General features: G+C 33.6%; 1 protein-coding gene across 1 annotated transcript; it reads right to left on the bottom strand.

Annotated features, from left to right (window-relative positions):
• Positions 1 to 4,408: 4,408 nt before the first annotated feature.
• Positions 4,409 to 14,933, bottom strand: LOC104088989 (gamma aminobutyrate transaminase 1, mitochondrial). The gene is made up of 18 exons (XM_009593781.4): positions 14,662 to 14,933; positions 13,260 to 13,393; positions 12,954 to 13,038; positions 12,803 to 12,875; positions 11,646 to 11,743; positions 11,438 to 11,530; positions 7,038 to 7,111; positions 6,907 to 6,945; positions 6,730 to 6,818; positions 6,570 to 6,646; positions 6,409 to 6,483; positions 5,999 to 6,130; positions 5,832 to 5,919; positions 5,669 to 5,747; positions 5,302 to 5,392; positions 5,139 to 5,217; positions 4,943 to 5,058; positions 4,409 to 4,772 (listed from the first exon to the last, which is right to left on the bottom strand). The coding sequence occupies exons 1-18, from the start codon at positions 14,716 to 14,718 to the stop codon at positions 4,701 to 4,703; spliced, it is 1,551 nt and encodes a 516-aa protein (XP_009592076.1). The 5' UTR covers positions 14,719 to 14,933; the 3' UTR covers positions 4,409 to 4,700.
• Between the last annotated feature and the right edge of the window lie 649 nt (positions 14,934 to 15,582).

Raw genomic sequence — 15,582 nt, 5'->3', positions numbered from 1 at the left:
AAACCGCCCTTTCCTAGCTAGTCTTCTGTCCCAACGATGAAGACATTATCCTTTTCCTTTTTGGATTACCAATTTCTTTACAGCACCCACATTTCTGTTAATTACTCATCTCCCCCTTTGATTCCTCATTTTATGTCTTTTACATCCATCACACATGGTAATGAAACCATTAGTAGTAACTATACTATTTAGTTAGGAAAAAAATTATGTGTATATTATATGTTAGAATTCTATTGACTTTTTCGTGTATTTTTTTCTTTATATTTTGATTTCTTATTAAAAATTCTAATTCCGTTGCTGACACAAATAAATAGAACATGCAACAAAAATAGTGGTTTGCTTATGAGACAATTTTTAGTTAATCGAACTATCTATACGGAATATTAGATGAAATGTCTTAATCTATTTCCTCATCTTCTTCCTTGAAATGAGTCTTTCTTTTTAGGATTTTTTTTGGTTTATCAAGGACATGACCTTTGATAGGAGAATATACAGAAGTCGGAGATTAGTGTAGAAGAGTAATAGGTCATAGTGTGTTTTTCTGATTCATTCCGGGTTTATTAGGGCTAGCTTGCTAGTACATTGTCATTGATTATCAGAGTGCTAGTATTAGGGTTGTTTTTAGTACTATCATTTTCTAGTACCTTATCGTTGCTATTGCTTGTTGCTATTGCTATTGCTTTCTTCCATATGTTTTCCGGTTCATTCATTGTTGGTATCATTTTTCTGGCCTTGTTGTTGATATTTACTTGTTTCTATTCTTGCTCTCGAGCCGAGGGTCTTTCGGAAACAACCCCTCTACCTCCCTAGGGGTAAGGGTAAGGTCTGCGTACGCATTACCCCCCACAGACCCCATTTCTGGGATTCCACTGGGTTGTTATTGTTGTTGTTGTTTTTTGTATTATGTTGTACACAAATTAAACTTCCCTTGAATCTAGAGAAAAATGTTTTACGGTATAGAAGATGGCAGACAGAGGCAGATGTAGCGTACTAGCTACGGGTTCAACTGAACCCATACCTTTCGACGCGGAGTAAAAATTTGTATGTAAAAATTCATTAAAATTATAAAAATAGTAGATATGAACTCATAACTTTAAAAATATAATGGGTTTAATGTTAAAATTTTTAAAATTGAACCCATAGGATTTAAATTTTGGATCCGTCTCTGATAGCAGATACGTAGCATATAATATCAGATAGCGATGCCTTAAATTTTTGAAATAGCCAACATATAATATGCTGATACCTTCAGAACCTCAGAATTTGCCTATTGATCAAGTACTCTATGTAATAGTCAAGAGAGTATAATAATACAAATACAATGACATTTTAGATGTAAGAGTAAACGGAAATACATTAATCAATATAATCATATCTGAATGATTAATGTATTTATCTTTATTGCTCATATAGTAACGTCCAGTCTGAAATTTGAATGGTACGTAGCCAAGCTAATTAAGCTTCTTAATTATTGGTCATAACTCTTTTCACGATAATAGCAAACTCGCACTAGAAAGGATCACATCTCTCCTCAATAATACTAACAAGTACCTGCCAAAAATTGTATCCTTATTTTTTCTTTGATTTTTCATTAATATGTCGTGTCCATGTTAGTTGGATTGTCACTCTTTTCTCACCCTTTACCTTCGTAATTTTACATTTTCATAATTGTAGTACTCGTTGCAAATCTGGCTTCAAATGAAACAAAATCTTAGACATGTGATTTAATTCCCTTACATTAATTTGTCTTCAACAATTAGCTACACGGCAGCGCAACTCATATGGCACTTGGAATTTGTTTAGTGTTTAAAATTACTTTGTGAGAAAACATTTTTAAAAATATTTTATAGTTTTTCCTGAACACTACTAATGGGTTGTTTTTGTTTCCGGAGTATGTTTTGGTTTGTTTCCAAAATATCATACAATATTAGCAACAACAATAATAATTATGTCTTAATTCCAAGTTAGTTGGAGTCGCAAAATAAATTTTATACTATTTGTCAATTTACCCTGCGATCCTCCTATTTTATAGGGGCTTAGGATAGTATACAGGCAGAGTTTTTCGAAATAATTAGATGATTTGACTTTAGTAAAAAGTATCTTTACACAAATAACCGGTCGGATTTACTGTTTATTTTTTTTAGTCGTTTTACATTGAACACATATATATGAATTATACATGTATTAGATATCCTGCCGGCTATTTTTTTGTTTTTATTTTGAATGGGCAGCTATTTCAGTTAATTCTTCGGAGTAAAATGGACAAACAAATAATTAGAGAAAATACATGGAGTTAAATGAATATACGGTCTGAAAGAAAGAAAAGATTCAGGTCTCTGACTAAATCATAGCCGGCCAAAGTGAACTTAGACCAGTGGTTCAATATTAGAGTTGAATTTCTGGAAAGTTTGTTTAAATGGTCAAATTGATTCCCAAAAAAGCCAAGTTGCCAACTGCGGGCGCTGCCAATTAGCTGGAATTTATTTCATTGAAAAGACCATAGTCAAAGAAAATATCTAATTTTCAAGTCATTAAGTTTGTCTTAACACAAAATATAAGAATTTTTTCGCATGCAACAACTTGGGTTGTTGTCGTGAGAAATGCTTCCCGTCTCATATTAGCAGTCGTGGTTACTAAAAATAGTTGTCTCAGATTATTTGTCATTTTAAAAATTCAAGACAAAATTGATTATTTTTTTCTTTTTTACCCTTAGTAATAATTGTTCTTGAAGATGTACATAACACATAAATATAATAAATATTTAATTAAAAAAAATTATATCTTAAGACATAAATAATGGCAGAATATTCTAATCTCTTTCTTAATTAATATATTTTAAGGGCGTATAAAAGAGAAACACGACACATAATATGAGACAGAGGAAGTGCAAATTTAAGAATTAAGAATTTCAATTCTTATTTATATTTCATGGTAATAGTCTGCCACGGGATGATACAGGAGATGCTGAACCTCAATATATTTTTCATTTTAAAGGACTGTTTAATGTTACAAAATAAATTTTGTTATTCATTGCAAACTACAAATTTAGTCTTTTTAGTCGATAAGGAAGAAAATTTGTGTATTTGTTTTTGGAGTTTATTTTGAAACTAAAATCAGTAGACAATCTTGCATAAGAACTTATTCAGATGCTAAACAACTCGTGGAACAAAAGCAAATAAGAAGGAGAATGCGTCAACCAAGATTCTCAACCCCCCCCCCCTCCAAACCCCAATTACGGCGGAATTAGTAGTCCGGCTACGGTTTGGAGAGAATTCATTAGCTTATGTTCAAACAATGTATTTAATTTAAGAAATTTATTAAATATGTGTAAATATTATTTAAATCCCAATTATTAAAACTTGAATTTGTCATTTCAAAATCCAGAACTCATAATATTGAAATTTTGGTCCCCCTTTGCCCCACCCCCAGCCCCAACTCATATGGTCAAAGTGAATAAGAAAAGAGGAAAGAAATGTGTGTCTTTGTCTAGAATGTTAGGTTGGTTACAGAATATAGACGAGTTGTTTGAAGTTGAAAGTAGGTGTTTAGGTAAAAGAAAGCACAAATCTAAGAAGAAAATTTTTGTTTACATATATTCTAATTAATCATAAATAGTTTCAAGTAATCAATTAATTTACTAGTTAAAGAGTTTTCTAATAGAACTCAAAATTGATTCATCAAAGAGCTATAGCCCCTTTTATGTTCTTAGTTTTTTGATATACGAGGATTAATCTTGAATCTTTCGTGTTCTCCGTTTCAAATTCGAGTTTCTCTGCAAGAGTTTTATATGGTATTTCTCAAGATTTTACTTTATTGGGCCACATAAAAGATAATTACATATCACTAAAACATAAGATAAGATATCATATTTATGATTCCAGTCGAGAAGACTAAAACAATGAATAAGTTAATTTTTTCCAAAAATAATGGCAAAACTAAATCCAAGCAGTGCACTGAAAATAAGTTAAATTTTACTGCTTAGTTTGTCACCTGTCTAGTAGTGCACTGAAAATTGCAGTCACTTTAATTTACTATAGTTAAATGATTTAATAGGGTGAGAATGTATGTAATTGATTAAGTGTTTGATGTCCGTGCGTCAAAACACATGTCATGCATCTATTGGTTTAAAGTAAATATCGAGTACGGATAAAACTTTTATTAAAAAGAAACATCAGAATCTGTCTTCTTATTTAGCTCTAACTACTCTGTGTTAATTTATTTTAGACCAACATAACAACATAAAATCAAACAAAACATTTCAGCTACATGATAAAGCACTCGTATATTAGTCAAACTACAACCGTCATATTTGTATTTTTTTTCATGTGTGAATAATTTTACCAAAATGTTATTGACAAAACGAGAGTTTTAGAGGAAAAAAACTGTGAAACATACAAGCTGGAACATATGAAAACTCAAAAGTTACAGCATATATATATTAAAATTACGATAATACTCGTCCGCATTTGATGCAACTGGCTTGGGAAAAATTTGTAATACAGTATATTGAGTGACAACTGGTGAAAGGGATAGCCATCTTCAATTTATGGGTCAAAAGCTGGAATTTTACTGCAAACAGAATTACAATATTTCTTACTTCATTCATTCTGGACATTTACAGTATAGCCAAGAAATTTTGGTTTTAATTGTTGCTTGTTTATCTGTTTTTTTCGCCATCATCAAGCTTTTTCTGTCAACTATTACTTCCGAGACTTGAGTTCTTCCACCCTTTTTTCAGTTTCCTTTAATGCTTTCCCATAGATGCTAATCAACTGCACAGACGAGAATGGTTTTACAGCTTTTCAGATTTCATGAGATGGTTTAGATTTACAACAAGATAAGAAACATTAACAGAGAAGGGCAGCTGCTACATCATCAGCAAAGCTATCGACCAGAGACACACACACACAAATGTATATTAAAATGCAAGCCATAAACATACCTCATCAAGTTCTTCTGGAGTCACTATAAATGGTGGAGACATCATTATGGTATCACCAGCAACACGTACCAACATACCATTCTTCTCACACTGTGCTCCAAAATATGCACCAATACCTGAACATCAATGAGCAATTAGAATGAGCTAAGAGTTTAATGTGACCTTTGATTGGAGAGCCAATGAAGAAATTTCATACCCCATTCAGGAGGGAAAGGATCATTAGGAGATTTGTTATCCGCAAACTCCGTTGCGAGGATCAAACCAGTTCCCCTAATCTACAGAAAAGTAAGAGGGAAGCAAATATATAATTAATCGTTGGGAAGTTTTGGCACAACTTTTATACAAGTGATTAATTCTACCTCTCCGACTATGGGACTGTCAGAAAACGCCTTCAGACCTTCTTGGAACTTTGGGGATATTCTATTTACTTTCTCAACAATATTTCGTTCCCTGAAATAATTTGAACAGTTTCAGAGCTTTAGCACTAGCTAAGTACAATAGCTAATTAGGGGAAGTACAATTTTAACATAATTCTTGATTATCAAGCCCATTATCTATGTACTAAAGTGCAGAGTTGTCAGCAATCGACAATGCTACAATAAACAGACTGTACTAGCAGACAAGTCATATGCAAGTTGCAAATAACGGTAAGAAATTATAAGCACATGTTCATACAATCCAAAACTGGAAGAAAGGAAGTTGAAAGACAATTGGAAGCATACGTACTTGTAGATCTTAAGAGCTTCCAATGCCACCGCGCATGACACAGGATGCCCAGAATATGTGAATCCATGAGAAAAGGAACCTAGTTCCAGAAATACTTTCAGTGCTTCGGCTAACAGACAAAAGGAAATGATTTGTTATGCTATCAAACTAATAGTAAGCTCACCAAGTTTATTGCTTTGAGAATATATTACATCAGAAACTTCAGGGCTTACAAGGACAGCTCCAATTGGCATATATGCAGAAGAAAGAGCCTGAAAAACAATTCAGGAAAGAAAATTTATAATCCAGATATAAGTTGGGATAGCCGAGATAGGATGTTGTTTAATCTACCTTGGCTAGGGAGACAAGATCGGGCTTGATGTTATACTTGTCACAGCCAAACATTGTTCCAAGCCTCCCAAAGGCACAGATGACCTCATCCGCTATGAAAAGAATGTCATATTTCTTCACCACAGCTTGGATCTATAAAAGAAAGGGAGAAATTGCTGTCTCAGTTGTATAGAAGCATAATCTGTAGGAATTAAAATATATAACTGCAAAAACTGCAAGGAATAAATAGCTGATTGCCTTCATTCTTCAGAATCACACAATAGAAGAGCTCTTACATCCTAGATTGAGCATTGCATGCCGCATTTTAAGTAGTAATGCGAAAAACTAGCAATGCAATAGCAATATAGCTTCCTCCCACAAGAATGAAAAGGAGCAGACAGAAGGCCAAAAAAAAAAAAAGAAACAACTACCTTGTCAAAATAAGTTGCTGGAGGAGGTATGACACCTCCTGCCCCCATGACTGGTTCAGCAATGAAAGCAGCTATCTGAGGTGAAAAAGTAAATTAATCAACAATAAATTACCCTCAATGCAGAAACTGAGCAGCAGTGAGTTAAAGTTGACAGTAGTTACTGTTTCAGGCCCCTCTTTGAGGATAAGATCTTCCAGGTTTTTAGCCAACCTGGTTGAGAACTCCTCCTCCGTCTCACCTGACCGATACATTTCAACAAAAATGGTATATTACACCATAAGAACAGGACAAACCTAAGAGCCAGTAAGAATAAGTAATAACCTGGCAGATGATAGCGCCAATAATGAGGGCAGTCAGTGTGCAGTACAAATGGAGCAGGAAGATCAAATTTTTGATGCAGTGCAGGAAGACTGCAAAAGAAAGTATTAGCCAAACAGATACTTGAAACACAAAAATAAATCTCAGCGATTTGATTTCCAATAGTGTTTATTATATTACCCAGTGAGACTGGCAGAAATAAGAGTTGAACCATGATATCTGTACAATGAATGAGCAAAAACATTATGTAAGCTTAAGGAAAAAAGGAACAGAAAACCAAAAAAGAATAAACAGTTGAGGTCTCAGATTACGCTTTTGCTCGAGCTATAAATTTCTTTTTGTTAGGCCTTCCAAGAGCATTGTTGTAATACCATACCAGCTTCACCTACAGTTGAGGTACAAGGGTAAAAAGCTACATATTATCCTCATATACTTCTTTAGATAAGATCCTGCTATTGGTTATCACACTTCTACACAAAAAAGAAAATCTCAACTATTGTATTCATTTTCATTAAAGTTTACAGAACTGTCACATGCAGAAAAAATAAAAAATAAAAAATAAAAGCAAATGTCCAATGCTCTTTCACTATCCCCAAAAGTATGGACTGTTCTGATGGTTAGCAAGTGTTTTAAGAAAATACCTGCGCTGCAGCTAGATTATATAATTAAGTGTTTGAAGTAAGGGTGGCATGTGGGCCGGTTAGGACCGGGACCGGCCCAGGACCGCAAGCCCAAATGGGCGGTGGGCCTAAACGGTCCTAACTGGATAGGACCGGGACCGTGGGGAGGTGGGCTGGGTAGTGGGCCGGTCCCATAGGTGAGGCCCGCGAGACCGGGACCGGTTGGGAAGTGGGCCGGTTCAAGCGGTCCTAAACGGGCCTATCCGGGCCCAACGGATAATTTTTTTTAAATTTTTTTTTTGACGTTTTGGCCATTTAAAAACTAGCCGTTTGGTCTGCATGGCTATTTTGCAAAATAGCCATTTAACCACCCAAACTCTGTTTTAACCCCAAACTTTTTATAATTACACTTTTTCCCTATTTTCAACTATAAATACCCCATCATTCTTTCATTTTTCTCACAAAATCATCAATCTCTCTCAATCTCTCTCTAATATTCTTCTATAATTGCTTACTTAATTGTTCCAATTTGTGCAAAATTGTGAAGTTGGTGAATTGAAATCTTCAAGTCTTCAACGATAATTAATTTTCAACAAGTTGTTCGTCAATTCAGTAAACTCGTTCCAACTCTTAAGTTTTAATATTATAGTTTTGTTTGTTTTATTTACTTTGCTTGATTAATTAATATGGCTTATTCCTTAAAAAAAATGTTTAGTAAAAATAAGGGAAAATCCAAGAGTGGTGAATCTAGTGGCCAATCTGTTCCTCTTCCACTTCCCCCGGCTCCCCGACCCAAACCTGTTACCCGTCCTACACCTCCTATTCTTAATAGCGATAATAGTTTATTACAATTTACCGAGAGTCAATTTTGCCATAATATTGCACCCGGTGAACAATTAAACCATGAATATATGAATACTCTTTATGATAATCCAACTATTGATGAAAATGATGATGAAGAAATAGATTTTGATGAAACGTAACCGGATGACGATACACCCACTAGTCCTGCTCCTGAAGTTAACCCAACTAATAATAATCCAAATGATGCCCCGTCTGACCCTCCTGTTAATATCCCTACTTTTTCTAGACAACCTTCTAAACGGGCAGAAACATCTGTTGTTTGGCCATTTTTTACTCAACTAAGAGAAAAAAATAGGGCTAAGTGTAAAACTTGTGGCAAAGAGTTAGTTTTTCAATATGTTGGAAGTCGGGGGACGGAAAGTTTGACTAGACACATATTGCTACACCCTCAAGATAAAGCTAGATATTTTCGTATGAAAGCTTTGGCCGAGGGGACAAGTGCACCTAGTCAGGCTGACCTTAGTACAGGGTCAAATCAATTTCAACCGGGAATTAACACTGTTACCGGTGGTATTTTATATTATGATCCAAAAAAAGATCGGGAAGAATTGGCAAAAATGGTTACTGTTATGTGCTTAACCTATAGTTTTCCTTCTAACCCTCACTTTGTGCATTATATTAGAAAAGTTTATAATTCTACTTATAAAGGTTTTCCTCGCACAACCGTAAAGAGCGATATTTATAAATATAAACATGAATATGAACAATATTTGCGCTATTTATTTACTCATATAAATTGTCGTGTTGCTATTACAACTGATATTGGTAGAAGTGGTAATGACTGTGATTACCTTACTGTTACCAGTCATTGGATTGATGAGGATTGGATAATGCAAAAGCGCATTATTGCTTATAGAATAATTAATTCACGTCACACAGGGTAGTTTATTTCTAGCACGATTACGAATATTTGTAGATATTTTTGCATTAGTGATAAAATAATATTAGTTTCAAAGGATAATGCTACTAGTAACACAAATGTTGTAACCTTACTTACCACTACACTAAGTCCTGCATTTAGTAACATTTTTCATGTTTGATGTATTTGTCATATTTACCATTTAATTGTGGGTGATGGTATGCGAATTTTAAATGTTAAAATTGAAAAGGTTAAAATGGCTCTTAATTGGCTTTTTTATTCAAACCGTAGAAGTAGACTTAGAGAATATTTTAAAAGATGCGATGAATTTGGCCTAAGAGAAAGAAAGGTTCCTAAACCTTGTCCAACTAGATGGAATTACATGTATGAAAGTTTAGTTGTTGCATATGAATATAGAAACCCCATAAACTCAACGTTTAATGCTCATGTAAGTGATGATGATGAGCACCTTACAAATGCGGATTGGGCTAATGTTAAAATGCTTGTAGATTTTTTAGAAAAATTTCATATTGCTACAAATGAATTTTCTGGGCAATATTATCCTACTATTTCTAACTGTTAGTTTATATTGCAGAACTTGCAAATTTGTTTGATCATTTTTCAGAGGGTGGGGAAATTTATCAACTTGCTATTGATTTTATGAGAAAAAAGTTTAAAAAATATTTTTTCCATATTCCCCCTATTTATGGTGTTGCTGCATTGTTAAATCCTACTATGAAATTAGGAGGTCCTCAATTTTGGTATAAAACTGTTTATAATGGTTTAGCACTTGAAAATGAGGAGTTGTCTAGACCAAATGTTCCAACTCCTTCTTCTTCTAGTTCTCAATCATCTAAAAGAACTGCGGGAGTAAGAGCACTTAGTGCTTGGACGGGGTTCAGGGGTTCTCAAGGTTCTAATACTAGTGATTTTTCACAACTAAATGAGCTTGAAGTTTAATTGTCACAGGGAATTGAGGAAGTGAATCACGACGGCTCCTTTAATATTTTGGAATGGTGGAAGGACAAAGAAAAACACTTTCCGATTCTTTCAAGGATGGCCCGAGACATTTTAACTATTCAAGATTCAACAGTGGCATCAGAGAGCGATTTCAGTCAAGTAAGACTTCAACTCGGTGATTATAGAGCGTCTATGAGGGAGAGCTTGGAAAAATCAATACTTTTCAGAGATTGGATCCGTTCGAAAAGAAGAAATTTTGGACTTCTTGAATCATAACCAGAGGTAGACGAAGCTTACGAAGAAATGCTAGCTGAACTTGCGGAGGATGATGCTTCGTCTGGAAGCGGTGATGACCAAGCTTCTTTTCCGCCACCACTAACGGAAATTCCTCCGGACCTTGAAGGATTTATGAAATTTGTAAGAGATACCATGTAAATTAATATGTAACTTGTATTTTGGCACATCTTGATTAATTTCTTTTTCTTTTCAATGGTGGTATTAGCACATTGTTGTGCTCATTCCATAGGGGGAGGAAGACTAAGAAAGATATTGCCATGATATTTTAATGCTATAATAAAATTATAACGCATTGCTTTAAATATCTCTTTAAAATATTTTTTTCTTTAAATTTGAATTAAAAAATTTAGGTCACAATTCTATAAAAAAAATAAAAAGTATCTACAACAAGATGTATATATCTTAAGATGTATATATAGTATATATATATATATATCGAATATAGCTTATATATCTTAAGCTGTATATATAGTATAATATAGTATATACTATACTATACTATACTATACTATATATATATATATATATATATATATATATATCTTAAGATGTATATATAGTATATCTTAAGATGTATACTATCGAATATGACTTATATACTATGTATATATAATATATATATAAGCTATATTCGATATATATATAAGCTTATATATATACTATATATATATACTATACTATATATACATAGTATATAAGCCATATTATATATATATATATATATATATATATATATATATATATATATATATATATTATAACGCATTGCTTTGAATTTCTCTTTACAATATTTTTGTCTTTAAATTTAAATTTAAATTAAAAAATTTAGGTGACAATTCTATAATATAATTTACAAGGAATTGCCTTAGATATTTTTATTATCATTTTTTTCTCTAACTTCTATCAAAAAAAATTAAAAAATAGAAAGTATCCGTTGGGCCCACTTAGGCCCGGGACCGGCCCACTTAACCCGGGACCGTTAGTTCGTGGCCCCGGTCCCGGGCTGGTTCCAACAAGAAGCCCGGGCCCGCTTAGGACCGGGCCCGCGAAGCCCACTTAGGACCGGGCCCGGCTCACATGCCACCCTTAGTTTGAAGGCAATAAGCAAAACCTGGGTATCATTGGCTTCTGATCCGCTATTTGTAAAAAATGCTTTTGCCATTTTATTTGTAGTAAACATATCCAGAAGCTCCTTTGCAAGATCCTGTATATTTCAAAATGCAATCATCCTGAGATCCAAGTAAAACTTCAAAACCAAAATAAGACATCGCTAAGATTTTCCTTTTCCATGTAAGGACACAGCTGAAGGTTTGCCATACCAAAGAAGGTTTTGTAGTACGGTTCCAAAATGAATGGTAAAAGGGCAATGTGTTCAATTGCTTAGTGGCAGCATCAACAAGGCGAGGCTCGTTTCCCCCTATAAGAATATTTAAGTTGTTAAAACAGTGTAGACATGTTCCAGATACATCATAAATAAAAACTCATTGCAAAGTTCCATAGCTGTCAAGAATTAGCCATTGTCTGATAACAAGTTCTAAGTTGTTTCTGTTTAAGCATACTTGCGCAATCACATAAAATCCAACGCCCTTCTGAGGCCTCTCTCCAGTTTTGGACCGTCCCCTAGACTATCACAGTTCAACATGTGACACATTCAACAGTAGAGATATAATATGGCATACTTGTTGCAATTGTACAGCAATGATAGATCTTCCCACTTTCTTTAGAAAATTAATTTGCAGCAATGGAAAAACGACTTCTACAACTAATACATTGAGTAGACTGGATAACGGACACCCAACTGAATATAATGTCGTCGAGTATTTCCCAAGATAAAAAGTTAAGAGATTTAAAAACAAATATCCAGTTAACTGTCACAATCTGACAAACATAGAGCTGCATCACAAATATGAAACATGAATAGCCCAAACACAATTTTCTGAAAGGATGGAAAGTCCATTTCCCAAAATGGACGTATGGAACTATAATTATCACTTAAAATTCATAAATCTAAACAACTCAGACTAAACTATTTTCTTATACTTGGATAATGAAAAAAAAGCTTTTACCAAGATTAAAACAGTTACGAGTTTCCCTAAATGGTAACCTTACAATATATGGTTCAAGCTGTCATCCACTAACACATTTCAAATGCAACGAAATCCGGATAACAGAGTAAACATTGACTACAAAACAAACTGAAGATGCACCGCATTTTCATTAATGGAGTTAAACATCAATTTAAAACAAATTGCTTGGATGTTATGATCATGATGCAACTACTTATTCTCATTACCGAAAAGAATTAGCAGTTAAATCGTGTAAGAAAAATATCTGGCATAATGAGTGAAAACATAAGCTTGTCAATGTCTGTCTGGAGAGTTAACCAAACAGCAAAACTTACTTGAAAGATATACAAGTTAAAACATTTGGAGAAGAAAGTGCACACCAAAGACTTAATAAAAGGGATCTTACGTACCTAACGCTGTGCACCACAAACCAGCGAGAGTATCAAGATACTTTCTCCCTTTTATGTCATAGACATAGGATCCCTATGACAAAGTATAAAAACTGATAAGGAAAGAAAAAGTTTTCTCAAGTTAGACATCCAAAGTAGCTATAAATCTAACCTCAGACTTCTCAATAATCAAAGGATCCACATCAGTACTTTGCCACCCAGCGGTGAAGGGTGCCAACATATCATGACCCCTAAACCTGCATAAGTGGAGATGTAATGGTTAATGAAAAATTTATGTACTTGTAGGTGCACCCCTTATATGTCAACTGAGTGAAATATATTCAGAGATATACTGAAAATCACACATGACTTAATATACTACACATGAAGAAATGCCAAGTTAAATTGGTAATGACTGTCCACAGACATGGTAGGTGAAAACAGAGATCAAATGGTAAGAAAGAGAAATAGAATTTACCCTCTATTATCAGTTGCTGGAATATCATTTTGCAAAGATGCCTCTGTACTATTATATCTTGCCTGTGTTGAATTCCGAACTATATGCTCCTGTAAACTGCTGACAGCTGGAATATGTTTTGTATGGAAACCACCCTACAAAACCAGATTAATTAGAACAGAGAAAACATAATGGAAAGTAAAAAAACAAAAATAATACTGCTTCATGGAACTAAATTTACTTAGTCTTCAAAATCTTACATCTAAGAACAAGTCTAAGAGATCAATATGTTAGCTGGTGCACAGTGCTAAATCTATTTTTGTGCAAGGATTTTTACCTTTTGTATACCTCTTAAGTCTTACCAGGGTTTTCCACTATACATCAATAAAATCATACCTTATCAAAAAATATTATAGCAGAAAATGAACTTAAAAACACCAGAAAAGTGCCTCAGGAAACTTCATTCCCGTGTTATCCAACATTACATTTTGGCATAACAGCCCTGCATAGTGCAGACTATAAATTCTTAAAAAATGATTGAATGAAAGACTCCTCTGTGCAATCCATTCTTTTTCCTTGATTTCTCAAGTCTGTGTAAAGCCAAGGCTCGTGCTCGGACAATCCACCAAAATGTGCATCAATAGATGGTGATGCTCCAAACGCAATTTCGACAGCCACTGCTCAGTTGTATGTAATAGTTGAATGTTTTACATTAAGCAACAGGCTGTTCAAGAGACAGTCAAACAAACACCATGAAAGAGTTTATTGATCTTTTGGTTTGTCCACAATCTGTTGCCTTCTGATTAATTTCACTATTCTTCAGCAGAATTCAAGCCAAGGCTAGAAACCAACTAAAAGAATTCTCAGCTTAAGATCATTCTAAATATGAAGAAGATAAAAAAGACCAAAAGGGCTGAATTTCCAAGTAGAAAACAGTGACTTGATGACAGCTCCTAAAATCATACTACAAGTTATTATGTAAAATTGAATGTATCAATCAGTTCTAATTCCAAAAAGCTAAGCTTATATTCGAGCATAGGCAGCCCACCCCCCACCCCCCCACCCTTTTTCTTTTTCTTTTTTTGATAACAGAGTATTTTCCAGATCAATTTTTCTTCTCATTGATGAAATCTGTGAATGAGAAAAGACAAAATGAAGCTCGGTATTATCATTCTCTGTCCCACAAAATCAACCACGGCTGTCTCATTCTCTGGCCAACAAGCTTCAGTATAAAATCAAAAATAAAACTTATAGCCACTTTCAACTCAAAACAAATCCATTAGAAAGGCCAAAAACACATAACAAACAGACAAAAGGGTGATTCAACAAAGAAACTCATTAACTTTACACAAGAAAACTAATATACAATAAAGCTTGAAGAAAGATGGAATTTCATAATTTAAGAAACGTTAAAAAAACAAACCTGGGCGGTGATAGCTGCTTTAATGGTGGATCGAAGCAAACGAGAAATCATGGCCATTTATATGATCTTTCAATACCTTTGGAATCAAACTAATAGTATAAAATATTAAAAAGAGCACCTTTCTCTATCTGTCTCAAAGTTTTAGCATATGGGTTAGAATATCGCCATTTATGCAAAAGTTGAAAGAAAAGATTGAAGCTGCAAAGATAGAAAGAAATGAGAGGAGCAAAAGAAAGAGAAAATTGATAAAGTTGACGACTCAGTGATGACACAACTCTAATCAATAATGAGTCATCCAATATAAAAATAATATATTATTATATCTTTTTACTTAAAAAAACAAAAAGTAATACTCACGTGTAAACTTATTTCCTTTTTAGTCCGTGCAAAAAAGAATGATCAATTTTCATATTTGAAAATAATTTAACTTTATACAATAATTTATAGCCACACAAAATATATGTGCCTCATTTTACACCACAAATTCAAAAGTCTTCTCTCTTTTCTTAAACTTTGTGCCCAATCCAATGGGTTCACATAAATTAAAACGGGGATTATATTATTTCTGGGTTTAACTGAAGGTTGTGCCATATTTGGAGAAGGTTGAATAAAAAAGTGGGAGAAACTTCTGGTACAGTGCATTTGGTCACCAATTATTTGAAGAGATACATTTTCTTTTCATAACTAACTGAATTTGTAGTATATAATATGAATGAGTTTTGTGGAAGAGTAATATGTACCTTATGAATTAATTGAGGTGTCCACAAGCGATTCTAATATCACCGTTAGCAGAAAATCAGGAATAGGTTTTGATTATTGGGAACATAAAAAATAAAAATATTAAAAATTCTAAATTCAAATTAAAAAGAAATTTATTTCTGAATTTATTATTTTTTTTTCCGGTATATATCAACTGTCAAC

Source organism: Nicotiana tomentosiformis, chromosome 7 (genome assembly GCF_000390325.3).
Source record: "Nicotiana tomentosiformis chromosome 7, ASM39032v3, whole genome shotgun sequence".
Classification (NCBI taxonomy): domain Eukaryota; kingdom Viridiplantae; phylum Streptophyta; class Magnoliopsida; order Solanales; family Solanaceae; genus Nicotiana; species Nicotiana tomentosiformis.
Note: the sequence above shows the minus strand (reverse complement) of the source record. Positions and strands in the feature narration are given on the sequence as shown.